Below are 19,358 nucleotides of genomic sequence, written 5' to 3' on the forward strand. Positions count from 1 at the left end.
CACACACTGACCGTGCAGCAGGGCTGTGGGCATGCGTGTGCATGTGCTTGGCTTCCCACAAGATGACACCCTCCTCCAGGCCCGGGGTCATGCTGCCCTGAGGACTAAGTTGGCTGAAGTGGTGCGCTGTGGCCGAGGGGCCCAGGCCGACTCTTGTCATCAGTCCTTCCTGTTAGATGGTTTCCTCGAGGAACCTGTCAGGAAGGATACGGGGATCTCTGCTTCCATCTTGTGGCCGTAGGAGGAATAGCATGCTACAGCACACGTGCGTGGGGGTGGTTGTTGGGGGGCCATGTTTACATAAATGCACCCCAGTCTGGCCACTCTTCCTCCTCCTGCTGTTGTTAGGCGCGGTCAGGTCGATCAGTCCTGATGCGCGGTGACCCTCGGTGCCTTACACACTACAGTTCTTATATGTGCACCCATGGCTGCAGCCCTGGGCCAGTCTGTCTCGTCCAGGGTCTGCCTGTTTGCCTCTGCCCCTCTGCTTTCCCAAGCGTCACGTCCTTCCTCCTGAGACCGTCTTAAGCCTCACAGGCACCCCGTGGTCACCCTAACTCGTTGGTGCTCTTCTCTAGCATCCTTTATGGGATGCTATCTGCCTATCTGTTGAACGCCACCCTGCCCGGGCACGGCCATAGCCCAGCCTGTGCCTGCTTGGTTCCAGGCGACCTCCGCATCCAGCCCTCGGTGATGGCCTCGGTGCGGCTCAGCTATGGAGAGGACCTGCAGCTAGACTGGGACGGCCGTGGGAGGCTGCTGGTGAAGGTGGGTCCCCTCTTGCGTGGCGGCCCCGCCTCCCTTGACCTGACAGAGCCCCCTTGTCCTTGGGCAGAATGGCTTTGTGTTGTGGAGAAGAATTCCTCTCTTCTCCCCCAGCCCTTCACCCCCACAGCCAGGAACAGGCCTCTCTTGTGTGTGTGAGAAGCTGGCTATTTGTTCTTCTGATGCACCTCCTACGCCCTGGGGAGCCCAAAGGTCTCCAGGCACGGACAGGCAACTGTGGGGAAGGACAGGGAGGGGAAGTGGCAGCTTTTTTTTTTGCCAACCTCCTGGATTTCATACGACCTGGAAGCAGGGTGTGGTGTCTGGGGTGCCCACCCTGGGAAGAGGTTAATTGAAACTCAGAGCCAAGCTCCCGGTGCTGTGCTCCACTTGGGGAACACCTCCCTGCTGCCTGTGAGAGGGTATTTCTCATGAGAGTCTGGGCCTCTGCCATTCCCGTGCCTTCTGTAGTCCTCAGAGAACCACAGCTGGGCGTCCGATGCTGTTGGGGCTGGTGCTAACTCACAGTGTCAGAGTAAAACTGTGCTGCACAGGGTTTCCAAGAGCTGGTGTCTGTGTCTCTAAATCTGTCTGTCTATCTACCTATCTGTCTATTTATCTGTATATCTAAATCTATCTATCTGTCTACCTTCCTACCTGTCTGTCTATCTATCTATCTTCTATCTGTCTATCTATCTTCTTTCTATCTATCCATCTATCTGTATATCTAAATCTGTCTATCTATCTACCTACCTACCTACCTACCTACCTACCTACCTACCTACCTACCTACCTACCTATGTTAGGTGTTTGTATTTATTTTATTTAATCCTTGAAATACTTTGAATTCCTTTCATGTAACTGTTGAATGAACAAAATCACAGGCCCACCTGACCCACGTGATTCAAGTTCTTCCTCAGATAGCAAAGGCCTTGAATGTGAATGGTTGTGCAAGACACACTTCTCCAAGACTGTCAGCAGCACACACTGCTTTTACGCTACCGGGCCTTTCTTCCCTGGCGCCCCTGGGTGGATTGAACTACTGACCTTTGGGTTAGCAGCCGAGTGTGTTACCTGTTTGGAGAACAATCCATCCTTTTCCCAGGGTTCCCATATGCATACCCCACCTCCCACCCCGGGGGTTCCCTGCTAAGTGGGTGCTGTAGGTGCTCCCCCTGCCGTTTTATAAATACCGCGACCGAAGCTCCGGGAAGGTGGGGACTTGCCCAGCTCTGCACCTCTGGTCGAGGCTGGCAGAGGGAGGGTAGGCATTGGTCAGCATCACTCCCACCCACCCAGTGCTTCTCACTTTTTTGCTCTCCTCTAAAACTTAAAATCTTTGGTCTACAGAAGTTGGAGCTGTCAGTATTTAAATTATACTACCCCATTTACTGTTTTAGAATGCAAATTAGAGCTACTTACAAAGAACAAGAAGAAACCCATCCCATGTTTTAGGAAAACAACTGTATTTTCCAAGACAAAAGCTCGTCTTGAAAGGACTGGCATTGTACTCCCTCTCCTCATGCCCCTCGAAGTGCCTGACTTCGCAGAGGGAAGCTGGATTTCACGTCTGCAATATTCTGTGTCATTGAGCTTCTGGGAGAACTGCTGTGCACTTGGAAATGAGAACAGAAAAGGACACCTGCCTCTTTGGAACATGCAAAGAGTTATTTTCCATACGTTAGACCGATCAGCAAAACCCAGCTCACTCCCGCCGAGGCGATGCCAACTCTTAGCCACCTTGTAGGACAAGGTAGAACTGCCCCTGGGGGTTTCCAAGAAATAATCTACCCCATCTTTTTCCTGCAGAGCAACTAGTGGTTTTGAACTGCTGGCTTTGCAGTTCGCGGCCCAACATGTAACCACTATGCCACCAGGGTTTCTTGTGAAAAGATAAAAGAATTAAGAAGTAGGAACATAGTGTTGGCTCTGTGGACTCCCTAAAGAGTCTCAGGACCCAGGGGTTCCAAGACCATAGTTGAAGACACACTGCCACAGACCTTGCCCAGGATCTCTGCAAAGACACTGCTCCTCCTGGGGCCCGGTGGCCAGGGACTCTCAGACCATCTTTTGCTGGGTGCCCGGTGGTCCCCAGTAACTTCCTGGTCTCCCTATATTTTCCCTTGTCTTAGAGTTCTCAAGAAAGTTCCAAACTAACCACTAAGTTAACCTTACAACCCATCATGTATGGCTTGAAATCAGAATCCATCCTTTTGGGAGCATGTCTCACTTGACTAGAACTCACCCCCCTGCTTCCTTGAACCCTGGTCTGTGAGGGAGGGATCCCCCTTCGTTAGCCATTCCACTCTCAGCAACGCCTGGGCCACAGAGAGGCACCTGATTCCCATTCTCTCCGACTGGGCATCAGCTGCCCCCCTTTTTCTCAGGGAAATCCCCTTTACCTCTTTGGGGAGGGGTGGAGGGTGATCTTTGGAGATGGGTTTGGGTCAGCTCAGTGACCAGGAGGAGGATCTCAGGCCTGTGGGGTCTCCTGTGTGATTTGCTGTGGAGGAGAGAGAGAGCTCTGTGGATGGAGAGAGGGCACCAGAAATTTGACCCTGGTAATTTGAGGGCACTGCTGAGGAGAGGAAGAAGCTCTTGTGGCTCACTGGTTACACGCTCGGCTACAAACCCAAAGTTTGGTGGTTCAAACCCAGCAGCTGCGGGAGAGAGATGTGGCATTCTGCTTCTGTAAACCTTTACAGCCGTAAAAACCCTCGTGGGGGCCGTTCTGCTATGTCTTCCAGCGTCACTGGACGCCTGAATCCACCTGGAGGCTGTGGTTTGGGCTCGGGGAGGAGACACCTGGGAGAGTAGCAGGAGGCATACCTCCTTCCTGACAGGCAGTGGTGGGGATGAGGTACTGCTGGGAGCCCTCTGGGCTCTTCCCTCCCAGGCATGCCTGGGTACCCCATCCCTGTGGCTGGCTGGGCTGGGCGGCACAGCAGTGGGAGGTAGAACTCAAGCTTCTTGCATGTTACCGTCTGGCTGCAGTGATGCCTGGCCCCCTGCGAGGCCAGGTGCTGTAGCAGAGGCCCCGGGCAGCACCTCGCTCTGTCAGAACCTCCACTGATGAGAACTTCACTGCAAGTAGCCAGCATGGGGCTTACCATGCAGGTCTCCAGGCCATAGAGGGTTCTCGGCCAGCCCTAGCCTCGTGTAAGTGATGCACTCCCTGTGCTGACGCCGGGCTGAGGTCAGGTGAGCCAGGAAGGCTTGGTTTTAGTGAGTGGGGCTAGCAGTGGTGGCAGGCCTGGTGAGGGGTGGGGAAAAGGGGATGCTGGAGGCAGAGGGCACTAGGTACCTGAAGAGGAGGGGAGAGAAGATGCTGGGCCACAGGGGTGAGGGTGACGAGAACTTGACTTGGCCGTGGGCACTGCATTTCAGCCCCCTGCTTCACGGTGCATTTACTCACTCAGCTGACCAGTTCTGACTGAGTGTCCACCGGCTGCCAAAGAACACACACACACACGCACACGCACGCACACGCATCACTGGTCTCCCTTAAAGTCTGACGAGGAGAGACAGGGGACAAGCAAAGTAGATGAGTCAGTTAGGTTGTGGGTCACACAGTTGCAGGGGACCCAGTGCTGACTCATGGCAATCCCGTCAGGCCAGAGCAGAACTGGGCCCCATAGAGCTTTTGATTTTTATTGGCTCATTTTCCAGAAGTAGATTGCCAGGCCTTTCGTGTGTGTGTGTGTGTGTGTGTGTGTGTATACTCGTGCTTTATGATATACATGAATGCAGGAGGGGCTTCAAAAAGTTCATGGAAAAGTTCCATTATCTATAAATTCCATCTTTCTATGAACTTTCTGAAGTCCCCTTGTCGATGTAGCACATTCAAACATGTATGTATTTACACCTACAGATACACCCCAAGACGCATCACATACACTTTGTTATTCACAGGTGACTTACACGTCAACTTATATAACCACACACGTAGTTTCTGGTTGTTATCACTATTACTAATTTTTGGTTCTTATTACTATTGTAATAAAATTTTATATCACATTGACTGTAATTGCCCACCTCTCGGACCTCGTTCCTGTTGTACTGAGTTCCCCGATATTGTGTACTGCTTTCCTCCCCATCAGAAAAATACTTAAGTGATTTCTGCTCCCTCCCTGTCTCAGCCTTGGTAACTGACAACGAAATGATGGGAGGTCAGGGGCCGGGGGCCGGGGGTGTCTGACCATCTCGAATGTCACAAAAGGAAGCGACAGCCCCACTATTTTTTTTAAAACAATTTATTGGGGCTCATACAATTCTTATCACAGTTCATACATATACATACATCAATTGTATAAAGCACATCTGTACAGTCTTTGCCCTAATCATTTTTTTCTCCTCTTTTCTTTTTTTTACATTTTATTAGGGACTCATACAACTCTTATCACAATCCATACATATACATACATCAATTGTATCAAGCACATCCATACATTCCCTGCCCCAATCATTCTCAAAGCATTTGCTCTCCACTTAAGCCCCTTGCATCAGGTCCTCTTTTTTTCCCCTCCCTCTCCTTTCCCCCCTCCCTCATGTGCCCTTGGTAATTTATACATCATTATTTTGTCATATCTTGCCCTATCCGGAGTCTCCCTCCCCACCCCCCCCTTCTCTGCTGTCCCTCTCCCAGGGAAGAGGTCACATGTGGATCCTTGTAATCAGTTCCTCCTTTCCAACCCACTCACCCACCACTCTCCCAGCATCGTCCCTCACACCCTTGGTCCTGAAGGTATCATCCACCCTGGATTCCCTGTACCTCCAGCCCTCATATGTACCAGTGTACAGCCTCTGCCCTATCCAGCCCTGCAAGGTAGAATTCGGATCATGGTAGTTGGGGGGAGGAAGCATCCAGGATCTGGGGGAAAGCTGTGTTCTTCATCGGTACTACCTCACACCCTAATTAACCCATCTCCTCTCCTAAACCCCTCTATGAGGGGATCTCCATTGGCCGACACTTAGGCCTTGGGTCTCCACTCTGCACTTCCCCCCTTCATTTAATATGGTATATATATACATATACATATATACATATACACACATACACATACATACACACACTTATATCTTTTTTTTTTTTTGCATGATGCCTTATACCTGATCCCTTGGCACCTTGTGATTGCACGGGCCGGTGTGCTTCTTCCATGTGGGCTTTTTTGCTTCTGAGCTAGATGGCCGCTTGTTCACCTTCAAGCCTTTAAGACCCAAGACACTATCTCTTTTGATAGCCGGGCACCATCAGTTTTCTTCACCACATTTGCTTATACACCCATTTGTCTTCAGCGATCCTATCATGGAGGTGTGCAGTCAATGATATGATTTTTTGTTCTTTGATGCCTGGTAACTGATCCCTTCGGGACCACTCGATCACACAGGCTGGTGTGTTCTTCCATGTGGACTTTGTTGCTTCTGAGCTAGATGGCCGCTTGTTTATCTTCAAGCCTTTAAGACCCCAGTCACTATCTCTTTTGATAGCCGGGCACCATCAGCTTTCTTCACCACATTTACTTGTTCACCCACTTTGGCTCCAGCCGTTGTGTCGGGAGAGTGAGCATCATAGAGTTCCAATTTAATAAAAGAAGGTATTCATGCATTGAGGGAATGTTTGAGTAGAGGCCTAAGGTCCTTCCGCCACCTTAATACTTAACCTATAAATATAGACACATAGATCTATTTCCCCATCCTCCTATATATATTTGCATGTACATGTCTTTGTCTAGACCTCCATAAATGCCCTTTGACTCCTAGCTCTTTCCTCCATATCCCTTGACTTTCCTCCTGCCCTACTACCATGCTTCGTTGCCACCTGGACAGCCCCACTATTATCAGCTGCTCACGGAGATTTTTCTGAGACTGCATGCCCCACCCTCCAACCTTCCTACCAATCCTGACGCCCACTGCCGCTCCCTGTCTTTCTCTGCTGGGTTCATCCTTCCTTATGGCGACCGCACGGACTCATAGCTGATACTCACTAGCAGAGAGTTTGTTAGGGATGTTAGCAGGTTACCATTCAGGCGAGACGTGTTCAGGATGCTGTGGATCAGTGAGGGTAGTCTCTTCTCTGCTCTGACCGCAGGCAGCCTGCTCTGGCCCTTAGCCTCTTGGCCTGGCCTCTGCCTTGCTCGGGCAATATTACAGAGCATGTTTAGGGCTTTCAATAAGTGCCACTTCACCATAAGCTTCAGTTTTGTGGTCAGCAAACCCAGCTCTCACAGTGAAGCGCCTACAAGCACCCCGCTCCACAAACCAGCTTCCTGCAGAAGGGCACTCAGCTTTCCTTGCTCTGTGGGCTCAGAAGCCCCCACACTGGGTCTCATGTTCTGACTCTTAAGTCTGCTGCTGCTGCTCCTCTGGTGTCCAAGATGTCTCCTGGATTGAGGAGGTCCAGTGAGTAGGGATCTTGGGATCCAAAGGATATGCTCCAATACTGGTTCTTCTCTTTGGCTAGCCCTGCAGTCTCTCATTCCTGCTTGAGATGGCTCATTTCATACTCAGCAGGATCATAATCCCTCTGTGAACACTCACAACTGAATCATGTATGTTCATATTTCCCCCTTCTTACTCAGACCCGTCAGACACATCTTCTAATGTGGCTAGAAGAGCCATAGTAAATAACTCACTACCTTGCAATAATCATAAAAGAATATGCTTTCTGTACTTGATTTGTTTTTTAAGATGAGAACATACGATATTTGTCTTTCTGTGACTGAATTATTTCACACAGCATAATGCCCTCTAGATTCATTCATGTTGTAAGATGTTTCATGTATTTATCATTATTCTTTCTATTTTCATAGGATCCCAGTGTCCATACATACCACAAGTTGCTTATCCATTCTCCTGCTGATGGGCATTTAGGTTGCTATTGTGAATAGTGCTTCAGCGAACATGGATGTGCACACGTCTATCCGTGTCACTGCTCTTATGTCTCTAGGAGATACACTTAGGAGTGGGATGCTCGGTTTCTGCTCCTAGCTCTTTGAGGAAGTTCCAAACTGGTTTTTTATAGTGGTTGTATCATCTTCCAACCCTAACAGGGTATAGGAGTTCCAGTTCCCCCAACACTTGTTTTTGCTTTTCATATCTGATCAGTGCCATTCTGCAGAGGTGAGGTGGCTTCTCATTTGGTTCTGCTTTGCATCTTTCTAACGATGAATGGCTGAGAACATCCCTTCATGTGTTTGCTAGCCACCTGAAATCCTCTTTGGTCAAGAGTCTGTTCATGTCCTTTGCCCACTGTTAAGTGGGATTGTTGGTCTTTCTGTTGTTGAATTAGTGAAGGTTGTTTCAATAGATTTTAGATATTAGACCCCTGTCAGATACATTGTTGCCAAATATTTTTTCCCACTCTATGGGATTTCTTTTGATTACTTTGGTAAAGTCTTTTAGCATACATATTCAATTTTTAGGCAGCCCTAGTCATATAATTTATCTTCTACGTGTTTTAGTTGTGTTTGATAATCTATTTATGCCCCAAATTAGCCCCTCCCCCCCAGTTTTGTCACAATGATATTCCAGGAATTTTAGGTCTTGATGCATTTTGAGTTAGCTTTTGTAAGATTTGAGGTTTGGATCCTGTTTTATGTTTTTACAATTGGATATCCAGCATCATTTCTTAGAGAAACTGTGTTATTCCCTCACTGAGTGTAGTTTAACCATTTGTTGAAGATCAGCTGCCCGTAAATGGATGGACTGACTTCTGGGATTTCAAGTCTGTGGCTGTCTAGCATGGTTTGAGATTATTGTGGCTGTCAAGTAAGTTCAAGGCCTCCTACTTAGTTCTTCTTCAATATTGCTATTTGGGGCCAAATTAGCTATTTGGGCCCTCTTTCCTTGTCATATGAAGTTGGAAATTATTTTTTTCATTTCAAAAGAAAATGTTTGGATTTGAATCACAACTGTATTATTTATAGGTGGCTTTGCGTAGAGTTGATATTTTCACAGTGTTAGTTCTCTAGTCCATGAGCATAAAATGTTTCCCCATTTATATAGGTCTCTTTGAAGTAGTGTTTTATAAGTCATGTATGTATTCTATGGTTTGGATTTTGTTACTCAAAATATATATTATACATTTTAACCTCTGTATCCTCTGGGCGATAATCCTACTTGAGAGTGTGGACTAATTATACTAATGAGGCAGGATTATTGTAGGGTGTGTCTTGACTCAATCTCCTTTGAGATAGAAAAGAGATTCAGCAAAGGTAGACTCAAAAAGACAGTCCTTTTCTCCAGAGTTGGCACCTTGAGTTCTGCGAAAATCATTTTCTGTGCTTTGCTCCAGTGCCCCCTCTGTGGCCTTTCTCCTACACCAGCACTAGATAGCTAAGGCTATGTCTGGTTAGATGCATTCCTCGGTGCTTTATGTTGGGGGTGTGTAAATGTATACCATGTTAACACAGCTCTCCATGTTAACACAGAGACCCAACTGATTTTCAGTGTTGCTCTTGTACCTTTTTGCCAAAACGTCCTATTAGTTTTACTGACATTCTTGCGGAATCTCTTGGGTTGGGGTTTCCATGTGGAGGATCATATGTCGTCTGTGAGTAGGGATTGCTTTACATTTTCTTTTCCACTGTAAATGCCTTTTCATTCTCTATGAACTCCCAGTGCAACACTGAAGGCCAGTCCTTTCTTTGGAAGCACCCCTGGGTGGACTCAGGTAGCATCCTCTCAGTCTGCAGTAGAGCACATAAACCATTTGTACCTTCCTGGGACTCTAGGCTGCAGACTGCACCCAATGCCATCATTGGGACCATTCCGGAAGGTCCATAGCGGTCCTCTATGGGGTTTCTGAGGCTGCAAGTCTTCACGGGAGTAGATAGCCTCATCTTTTCCCCAAAGATCACCTGGTGGGTTTGAACCTTGGACCTTGAGATTAGCAGCCTAGTGCCTTATCCACAGCACCGCCGGGGGGGGGGGGTGTTCCCAGCCCCCACTCCATCTTTGAATCAGGGCCTTTTTTGTTTTTTACAGAAACAAGCAGATGGTGCAACTCTCCTGTGTGAGAAGCAGGCTTGCTTTCCCAAGTCATTTTTGGATGTGCATTTGGGTTCAACACTTTGGTCCCCAAATGGAGAAGGAACCTCATGCCGGGGCTGGCCTGGACCGCCTGACCTTGTCTCTTTCATTTAAAGCTTCCAGACTCCTCTTTGGCTTGCGGCTTCTTCTCTTTAATGATCCTCAGATACACAGATAGTTATGTGAGCTGCAGGAGAGCTCAGCCGTGCTTTACCCCAGGGTGAGACAATGTTAAGTGTTCAGTAAAGGGATGTTGAGTTTGAACTCGACTCCCATGGTTGCCAGGGCCATTGACTTAGACAAGGAGCCTGATGGTACACTATGCTGTGTTGGGTTGTTAACTACAAGGTCAGCAGTTCAAACCCATCAGCTGTTCCTCAGGAGAATGATGACGTTATCTGCTCCTATACAGGTTTACAGCCTCAGAAGCCCCAAGGAGGTGGTTCTCCTCTGCTTTTCAGGGGTTGCTATGAATCAGAATCCATTTGACAGCAGTGATTGGTTTGGTTTGATTTGGTATTGGCTTAGACCATAGGTTCCCAAACTTATTTGGCCTACCCTTCCCCACCTCCCCTAATCTGTTCAGAAAAATACGACTCAGCACCTCTCTGGCAATGAAGCAGGTTTATACTCTAGTCCACAGTCCAGGATAAAGTGCAGGCATTTGCTTTTGTGTCCTTCGGATCATTCTAGTACTTTGGAAATCACTGGCTTCATCCACCTGCCCAGACATGCTTGGCAGGCCAAGCGGGGTACCTGTCCCTGCTCTGCGCTGCCTCTGGGACCAGGCAAGCCGCTCTTCCTCTCTGTCCCTCAGTGCCCATCTTTGAGGGACTTGTTGATCTCTGACATCTTCTGGCAGCACAGTTGCCTGACTCCTGCCCGGTGACTGCCCAGCTGGGGCAACACTGGCAAGTTCATGCTGTGGTTTTCTCTCTCTCCTCTGGCAGCCCAGGGGTATAGCTGAGTTTTTTTTCCCCCAGCAGCCCTGGTTTTTCCTTATTTGTTTATTAATCATTTTTATTAGGGGCTCATACAACGCTTATCACAATCCACGCATCCATCCATTGTGTCAAGCACATTTTGCACATTTGTTGCCACCATCATTCTCAAAACATGTGCTTTCCACTTGAGCCCCTGGTTTCTCGAATGCCTCTATCTTGTGCCTGGGGGGTCTTTGGTAAAACTGTCTCAGTCATGGAGTGAAACTGCTGCGCGGCTTTGGGGGCTTCTCTCTGCAGCTGTCCCCCACCTACGTCGGGAAGACCTGCGGCCTGTGCGGCAATTACAACGGCAACAAGGGCGATGACTTCCTCACTCCTGGGGGCCTGGTGGAGCCCCTGGTGGAAGACTTCGGGAACGCCTGGAAGCTGCACGGGGACTGCCAGGACCTAAAGAAGCAGGCCAAGGACCCCTGTAACCTCAACCCCCGCCTGAGTATGTCGTCCACATTCCAGTACATTCCCCGGACAGGGTCCCTTCTGGGCTGCGTGGTGCTAGGGGGTGGGTGGGCCTTTGTTGAGGTCCCATCAACATTTGATTATCTGCATCACTGTATCTCAGTGTTTCCCTACTGAGGGCCCTTTGGGTGCCAAACCCTGGGGAGGGAAAGAAAGCAGCCGGTGGTTCTTGCCCAAAGGGAGGTTGGTGTGGGGCCAGGGAGCTGAGGGTGGGTGGCCATCGCAGCACCCTCAGAGGCACCCTTCCCGCTGTGCACTGACTTGCCCTCTGCCCTCCCCTTTGGACAGTGGGTACATGTAGTACAGCGTTTATTTAAGACACAGATCATCTAGAGCAGGGGTCCTCCAACTATTTAAACAGGAGGCTAGTTTACTGTCCCTCAGACCATTGGAGGGCCAGACTATAGTTTTTTAAAAAAAAACTATGAACAAATTCCTATGCACACTGCACATAACATATTTTGAAGTAAAAACAAAAACGGGGCCCAAACACCCGGCGGCAGATAAATGTCCTTGGTGGGCGGCAGTCTGAGGACGCCTGATCTGGGGAGTCAATTGGCTGCAGAAGAAAACCCAAAGCAACTCTCAGAGCCAACAGAGGCGTGTACACCATCTCTCCTGCTGCCGGAGAAGCTGGCACATGGGCATTTCTGAGAAGGCACCCTCACTGCTGTCCTCGGGGCACAGGCAGGAGCAGGGCCCCATCTCCCAGGCTCACCCCTCTCTCTCCCCACACAGCCAGGTTTGCAGAGGAGGCGTGCGCTGTCCTGGTTTCCTCCAAGTTCGAGCCCTGCCACCATGCTGTCAGCCCTCAGCCCTACCTGCGCAACTGCCACTATGATGTGTGCGCCTGCTCGGATGGCAGAGACTGCCTGTGCCATGCCGTGGCCAGCTACGCCTCAGCCTGCGCCCGCAGAGGCGTGGGCATCGCGTGGCGGGAGCCCAGCTTCTGTGGTGGGTGTTTGCCTGCACACGCCCCCTCTGGGCTGCTTCGGCCCGCCCTCTGACCCACCTGTCTTCCCACGGTGCTTTTGTGGCTGCATCACATGTGGCAGCAAGCCTACGTGTTGACAGTCAGAGTATGACAATAGTTCACTTGCAGCCCCGTTGTCCTCCCAGCTCCCAGAAGCCCAGGGGATGGGGGCTGGCCTTCTTATACAGGACAGTCTGGTTGCTCTGGCAGGCTCCCAGAGGGCACAACTGAGCCCCCCAACCCTGGGGCCCTAGAGTCCCAACGTCTCTGCTCAGTAGAGGTTTCCCATGACTGCAGTCTCCAAGGTCCCAAATGTGTCTAAGTTGTGCAGTGTGTGTGTGTGTGTGTGTGTGTGTGTGTGTGTGTGTGTGTGTGTGTGTATGGGACAGGGGGTTTCCTAGATTCCAGGGGTCCCCTCATCCCTTTCGAGTCTGATGAGGACAGGGAGAAGTGCGCATGCCAGTCCTTGCATGTAACTTCAGGCAAGCCATCTCGGGCTCGCAGCCAGAATGCCTGGCTTTCTAAAGGCTGCAGAAAGTCGAATCTCATTGCTGTCCCCAGTTGACACTCTGTGCTGCCAGATTCCTGGCGCCATAGTCTCATCCCTTGGGCGCCTTGATTGCGCTTGTGTGGTTATCGTTGCTGCTCGGGGTGGCCAGCCAGCAGCCATGATGTGGCGCTTGACCTTCTTGGTTGAGGCACACATGGAAACTGCCCCTCCTTGATACTCACCACCAGACTAGCAGGCTGGTGAGCCCAGGGAGGGACACGACCAAGGGGAGCTGTGGGGAGGAGGCCCTGCGGCCTTCACTGAGACACTGTGGGCTCCGTCCCCAGAGTCGCCACAAGGTGAGTCACACACATTGTTTGGCAGAGACAGAGATGATGTTTGCACTATCCTGTAGTCCACTAAGTGTGCAATGGCATTCTGAACACAATGTGAAATGCAATTCAGAGGCACAAAGCGAGCACACGAACTTGAAAAAGTGGTGCTGATAGATGCACCCGACACAGGGCTGCCACAAACCCTCAGCCGGTGAAAAACAGTGCCTGCGGAGCGCAATAAAGCAGGACAATGACACGAGGTGTTCCTGTACTGGACCGTGGGTTTAAATAGGAGCTGTCTTGCAGAAAGGCTTGGCTTCCAACAGCTGAGTGATAGCAATGAGGCAGAGAGACGGGGTGGGGGGAGAGTGCGTTCTGAGGGACGTGCAGGGGATATGCTGTGTTTGGGGTAAGGGAGGGGTGTTGGGAGACTAAACTTAGACTCTCCTAATGGAAAGGGGAACACAATAGCAAGGAGGAAAGGAGGAGGGAATGGAGATCACATATTTGTAGCAAAGCTTAGGTTCAGGGGCTCTAGAAGTGTCAATTGGAGTATTATGAGCCAGGTGTCATTTTGTGGTGACTCAGCTCATAAAAGAGGAGCTGGGACAATAAAGGAGGAAGGGGGAAGAGGCCGGAGTGCCTGTCTTTCACCCTCATCTCCCCTCCCCCTCGGCCCTGAGGTCTGAGCCCTTCCGACCCTTGTGCTTGTGAGTCTGTATGACCTTGAACCCTTTGCTCGACCCTCCAAATTTCCGTTAGCTTCCCCGTGTTTGCTGTTGGGAAAAATTGCCGTTGAAAATTGGGAAAAGCAATGGGAACGGCAAATGGTGTGATGTTTCTTGAACATGCTTTGGTTGTCCACCAATATTGGAGATGATGCATTATCAGTATTGCTACAGCACCAGGAAGAGTTCCCAATTTAGCACGTTCTCCCGGAATGCTGAGGGGCTACGGAAACATTCTTTAATCTCCACGAGCAGCTTGTTCCACAGAGAGGAATGAGAGGAAACAGCTGACATTGCAGTAGTGGGTTAAAGAATTTCCTGGCTCCTGAGACTTAATGATAGGGCAGTCAGTGCCAGGCGACGGGCAGGACTTTTCTTGGAGACTTTTAAGGACATGAAGGAACCTTGTCTCCACGGGTTTGTGGAGGGTGGGCTGGATTTCAGTATCTTTGTCTCCATTACTTCTCAATGCGGAGAAGGACTAAGTTTCAGCCATCTCTTTGACTTCATCTTCCATCTGGAGAAATGAGCAGAGCTCTCTAAAGCACCTACTGCCGTAGGATCCACGAGGAGAGGTTCTACCAGGTGGGAGCACTCACAACCCAGGGACTTGCCAAACGGGGGTGCTGTGAGGAGATTCAGTAGCAGCGCATACTCAAGAAATTTAATAAAGCTCCAACTCGGCTCTAGAGACAGTCTATTAGAAGAAAGAGAGCTGTCAGGTCCAGCTGGCATGGATGCAATGTGCCCTTATCATTGTGGGTTTATTGGATTCAAAGGGGTCGACTCCTTTATTACCCAACAGCTCCCTCGGTGTACCCTCAGAATATCCAATCAGTGACTTGACCTCTCCACTGGTCCAGAGGAAACGGGTGTCCGACATGCTTGGAAGCATGTCAGCAGCAGGGGCGGGAACCCCACAAGGGCAGCTGGTTAATACACGCAGAGAAACCCTTCCCTTTGAAGCTTCCCTCAGGCGCTGAGCCCAAGGCCGTTGTGGGAGGTGCAGGGTCTCTCAGGTGGCGTGTGAAGGCCTCCACCCTGCTTCTTAGGTTTGTGACCAGGACTTAGTTTTTTATGGCGTGTTCTCGGGGTGGTGGTGGTGGTGGTTCTGCTGTGGAAAGGGATTCAGACCGAGAAAGGAAGGCGTTTAATGGTCTCAGGAGGGGTGCGCCCACAGCCGTGGTCTCATCTTTCAGGTAATGGCTGGTCATCCATGGGAAGGGGCTTTGAAAGAGCAGAGTGCTCCCCTTACCTCCCCTCCCAGTGAAGCGTTCCAGTAAGACGACGGTGAGCCCAGAACGTGGCCTTGGTGTTGACTAAAATCCAGGAGTGTTATTGTTGGGGCCAGCTTTTCCTTTGGAATATCCTCTCCCATCCTACTGGCCTGGGCGAAAATGCTCATGGTTAGTTACTCAGGAGAATGCAATGATGATGGGCCGAGTAGCAATGAGCTTTTCAGCACATGCTAGACGCTCCTCTAAACCTGTTATCTCATCAGATCCTTACAATATCCTGGACACTGGTTGCCACCGGGTTGGGGTTACATAGTTAGCTAATCAAGGAGCTGGGGCTTGCAAGTTTACACCCTTAGCTGATCCAGCACTTGGCCATTCTTCTTCCTGACACCTGTCTATTGTAGTGCTTCTCTGTGGGAGTCCAGGGCAAATGAGGGCGTGGGCCAATGCGTGTTAGCCCCTTTGCTGGACTAGGTGTAAGAATATCCATGTTCCTTCTCACCAGTGTGTCCTCAAAAGCATGGCTCTTGAGTAATTGCTTTCTTTTTAGAGCACAGCGGTTTAAGATCACAAGCTTTCGGGTCACAGAGAGCTGGGTTCAAATCCTGCCTCTGTTTCTCCCAAGGAGGTAACACCCTGAGAAGTCACTGAGCACAACCTCCAGTTGTTTTACCAGTAGAAAAGGGGCGCTAAACGCGAACTCACCGAGGGCGGTATGTATAGGAGACATGAAGAGTGGGCGGGAAGGGCAGGGCATGTGCAGGGACTCAATCAATAGTAGCCATTGTTGTTAGCCTCCTGGGGGAGACTGCTGCTCAGCGCTCCTGGTTCTTTTTTTATTCATGCCTTTAACATCTCCAGCATTATTATTTCATCCCAGGCTTTGAGAATTTGGAGTGGATTCAATCATGGTCCCTCCTGTTAAGGAGAGAGAAAACACGTGTATTGCAATTAGGATATACAAAAAGGCATTGCTGCTCATAGTGGGGAGGGAAGGAAGGCAGTGACCATACAGATAGGATGGAAGGGTAGCACCCCAAGGCCTGAGGCCCACAGCCTTGTCTTCTCAGCACCTTGCTTGAACTAAATTGTCCTCCTTTTGACTCTCTCAGCACTGGACTGCCCCCAGGACCAGGTGTACCTGCAGTGTGGGACCCCCTGCAACCTCACTTGCCGCTCCCTCTCTTACCCGGATGAGGAATGCAACGAGGTCTGTCTCGAGGGCTGCTTCTGCCCCCCTGGACTCTACCTGGACGAGAGGGGGGACTGTGTACCCAAGGCCCAGTGCCCTTGCTACTATGACGGCGAGATCTTCCAGCCTGAAGACGTCTTCTCAGACCATCACACCATGTGGTGAGTGCCAGCAGTGCGGGGGCCAGATGGGCCTCTGAATCCCTCATAGTATGAGTGGATACAAGGAGGCCAGGAAAGGCAGCAGCGGCTTGTGCAGGGCTGGGCTTGATGGTGTCGTCTGACGGCCTCACTGTGCGGGGAACTAGAACTCGAGGCTAGCTGTCGGGGTTTTTGAGCTTCACAGCCAACTATCAGCTTGGTCCTCATTTCCTTTCTCTAGGACTCATGTTTTTTCTTGTCCTAGAACAGGAAATGGGACCTCACCCTCTCCTTGGCCAGAGGCATTTTGAATCAAATGAAAACACAGCAGAGCTGCATCAGGCATCAGGAGCCCGGCTGCCATAGCGGTTATGAGTTGGGCTGCTCATTGCAAGGCCAGCAGTTCGAAACCACCAGTCACTCTGCAGGAGAAAGACGGGGCTTTCTACTCCCATCGAGTGACAGTCTTGGAAACCCACAGGGGCAGTTCCACCCTGTCCTACATGGCTGACATGTGTCAGCATCAACCTAATGGCAGCGCGTGTTTTGAGTTTGCATCGTCAGGCATGCAGAATTGCTTCAAATCATCCTCGCTCCTTGGAGCTGTGTCCTGTGTCCTCTCGGGTGGTCTGTCCTGGTTTCAGTAAGACCATTGTGGTCACAAGTTGTTTTCAGTAGGCTTTTTGTTTTGTTTCGTTTTGTTTTTGGCAACCATGTACATGGTACTGACTCTGTCCCAGGTTCTGGGCTAGGAATTGATGGCAGACTCCCCTGAGAGGCGACTAGGGAAGATCAGTTAAAAGGTCCCGATTGTGGAAACTGTCCACTGTGTAAAAGTTGAGGGTGGTAGCTCACTCACAGCCAAACTCACTCCCATCCCGTTGATGCTGACTCACTATGACAGAGTAGAAAGGGCCCTGTCGAGCTTCTGAAGCGACAACTCTTTACGGGAGCAGAGAGCTTCATCTTTCTGCAGTGGAGGAAGTGGCAGCTGTGAGCTGCTGACCTTGTGCTTACTCATGGCCACCACCAGGCCTCCCTGAGAGTACAGGTCCCTGAGAACACAGGTCCCCTAATGGACTCGTCGGCAGCGTCCAGGATGACCAGCACACTGGCGTTCTTCTTCTGTCTGCTCTTCCCTCCGGTCTTTGGGTGAGATAGTTAGAGAAAACCTCAGACTTGATAGCCTTCACCTAAATGCATTTAACCATTTGTAACCATAAAACTACGGTTACCTGAAAAGTTAGCAGCTGTTACTTAAGAGCATTGAATAGTCAATTCATGTTCCCGTTCCCTAAACTGTCCCAAATGCCTTTTAAAATAATCGCCTTGAACAAATCAAGATCCAAACAAGGCCTGCACGTTATATTTGGAATGAAGCTTTTTCTAAGCACTCCAGGGTGAGATTGATTCTTCCAACCTCTTCTCTCCAAAACAGTGGTTTGCATTTCCATTCAAACGATGATCCATCTCTGTTGGATTTGGAGTTCCGTAACTGTGTTATGCCTCCTTTCAGACTGTGAGCTCTCCCAGAGGAGAGATTGTTGTACATGACCCCCCAGCGATTGTCACACTCTTGTCCAAAGTAGATACTCAATGCAGGCTTATGAGACAGACTAATGGTAACACCCGTGATCCTAGCCAGGTCAGAGACATTAAGAGTTCTCACTCATTCAGAAAAGGGGAGGATGGTTTCCAGTTGGGAGGGATCAGGGGAGGCTTCATAGGGGGCGAGCTTCTGAGCTTGTGGAGGATTCTCACAGCCAAGGTAGGTAGGATAATGGAAGGAGGGAATGTTTTAGCTGGAATAAAGGCCCAGGCACCTAAAACATGTAAGGAGTGTTCAGTTCCTACCTGGGTGGGTCCTCTGGTGGGGACATACGTTGTATGACGGAACAATAAGATTCAAGGGAAATTGGCCGACAGGGCAGTGTGGACTGATGCTTGAGCAGTAGACACTGGAAGCCAGTGGAAGGTCTAAGAAAAGCAGGATCACAGTGTAGCTTTAAGAAGTGGGTCTGGCCATGAATGAGAAATGGAGGTAGAAAGGCCAGGTAGGACAATGTTGAAATGACTAGTCCAAAAGGAGCAAGAGCCCGGACCAAGTAATAGTAGTTGGCATTGGAGAGTGGGACAATGAAGTTCACAACATTGAGGAAGTTGGGGGAGAAAAAGGACTTGCTGCAGATGGCTGCTGTCTTCAACTTGAAATTGGAACTGGGAGGACAGTGAGGGCAAGGACAGCAAGAGGGCTGTCTGGCAGCAGAGCAGGCTTTGAAGAGGGCCAACATGGTAGTTGGTTTTGACCTTCTGAGTCTGACTTATGAAGAAGGCATCTGAGTGAATGTATTCAGTAGCTTGAGTTAAGGGCTTGGAACTTGAGTTGAAAAGAATTGCATGACCAGCAACAGTTACAGCCAGAAGAGTAGGTGGGCTAGCTAGGGGCGCTGAAGAGCAGAGAAGAGGACTGAGCCCAGACCTGGGGAATGTTCAAGGACCAGAGAAGGAGACAGAGGAGCTTCTGGGAGAGGCCAAAGGCAAAGGCCAATGAAAAGGGTGACATCAGGCCAGTGCCAGAATGGACGTTCAGGCAAGAAAGGAGTAATCTCACACTTTGGTGGTTTAATCTTCTGGTCTGTGCTCAGTGGTGGTTTTATTACACTCATCTGGCTGCACTTTTCAAAGCGCTTCTTTCTGGGATCCAAAAACAACACTGTTAGGCAGGAAGGGACTGCCTTTTTCATAAGGAATTTGAGGCTTAGAGAGATGATCGCTTTCCCAAAGGCATCCAGCAAGTGACTGGAACCCAGGGACTCGTGAACCAGTGTTCTCTCCATAATGTATTGAAAACAGGTTGGATCTAGTGATCAGAAGGTCCTGGTGGGCCCCACGCCTCCGCAGTATGTTGAGGAAAGAAGCGGGGACAATGGGAAGCTGGACTGATTTGAAGGACAGCAGGTGTGAATTTGCCATGTCAGTGGCACAGGGAAGGTGGGAGATGGAGGCG

At 50.0% G+C, this 19,358-nt stretch overlaps 1 protein-coding gene across 1 annotated transcript in view; it reads left to right on the plus strand.

Moving 5' to 3' along the window:
- VWF (von Willebrand factor) overlaps positions 1–19,358 on the plus strand; it is a 173,576-nt gene that overhangs the window by 56,660 nt on the left and 97,558 nt on the right. The window contains exons 12-15 of the mRNA XM_075553135.1: positions 668–768; positions 11,037–11,232; positions 11,994–12,209; positions 16,132–16,372. Coding sequence (XP_075409250.1) covers positions 668–768; positions 11,037–11,232; positions 11,994–12,209; positions 16,132–16,372 — 754 coding nt within the window. The remainder of the gene's footprint in view (positions 1–667; positions 769–11,036; positions 11,233–11,993; positions 12,210–16,131; positions 16,373–19,358) is intronic.

This window comes from Tenrec ecaudatus, chromosome 6 (genome assembly GCF_050624435.1).
Source record: "Tenrec ecaudatus isolate mTenEca1 chromosome 6, mTenEca1.hap1, whole genome shotgun sequence".
Lineage (NCBI taxonomy): Eukaryota > Metazoa > Chordata > Mammalia > Afrosoricida > Tenrecidae > Tenrec > Tenrec ecaudatus.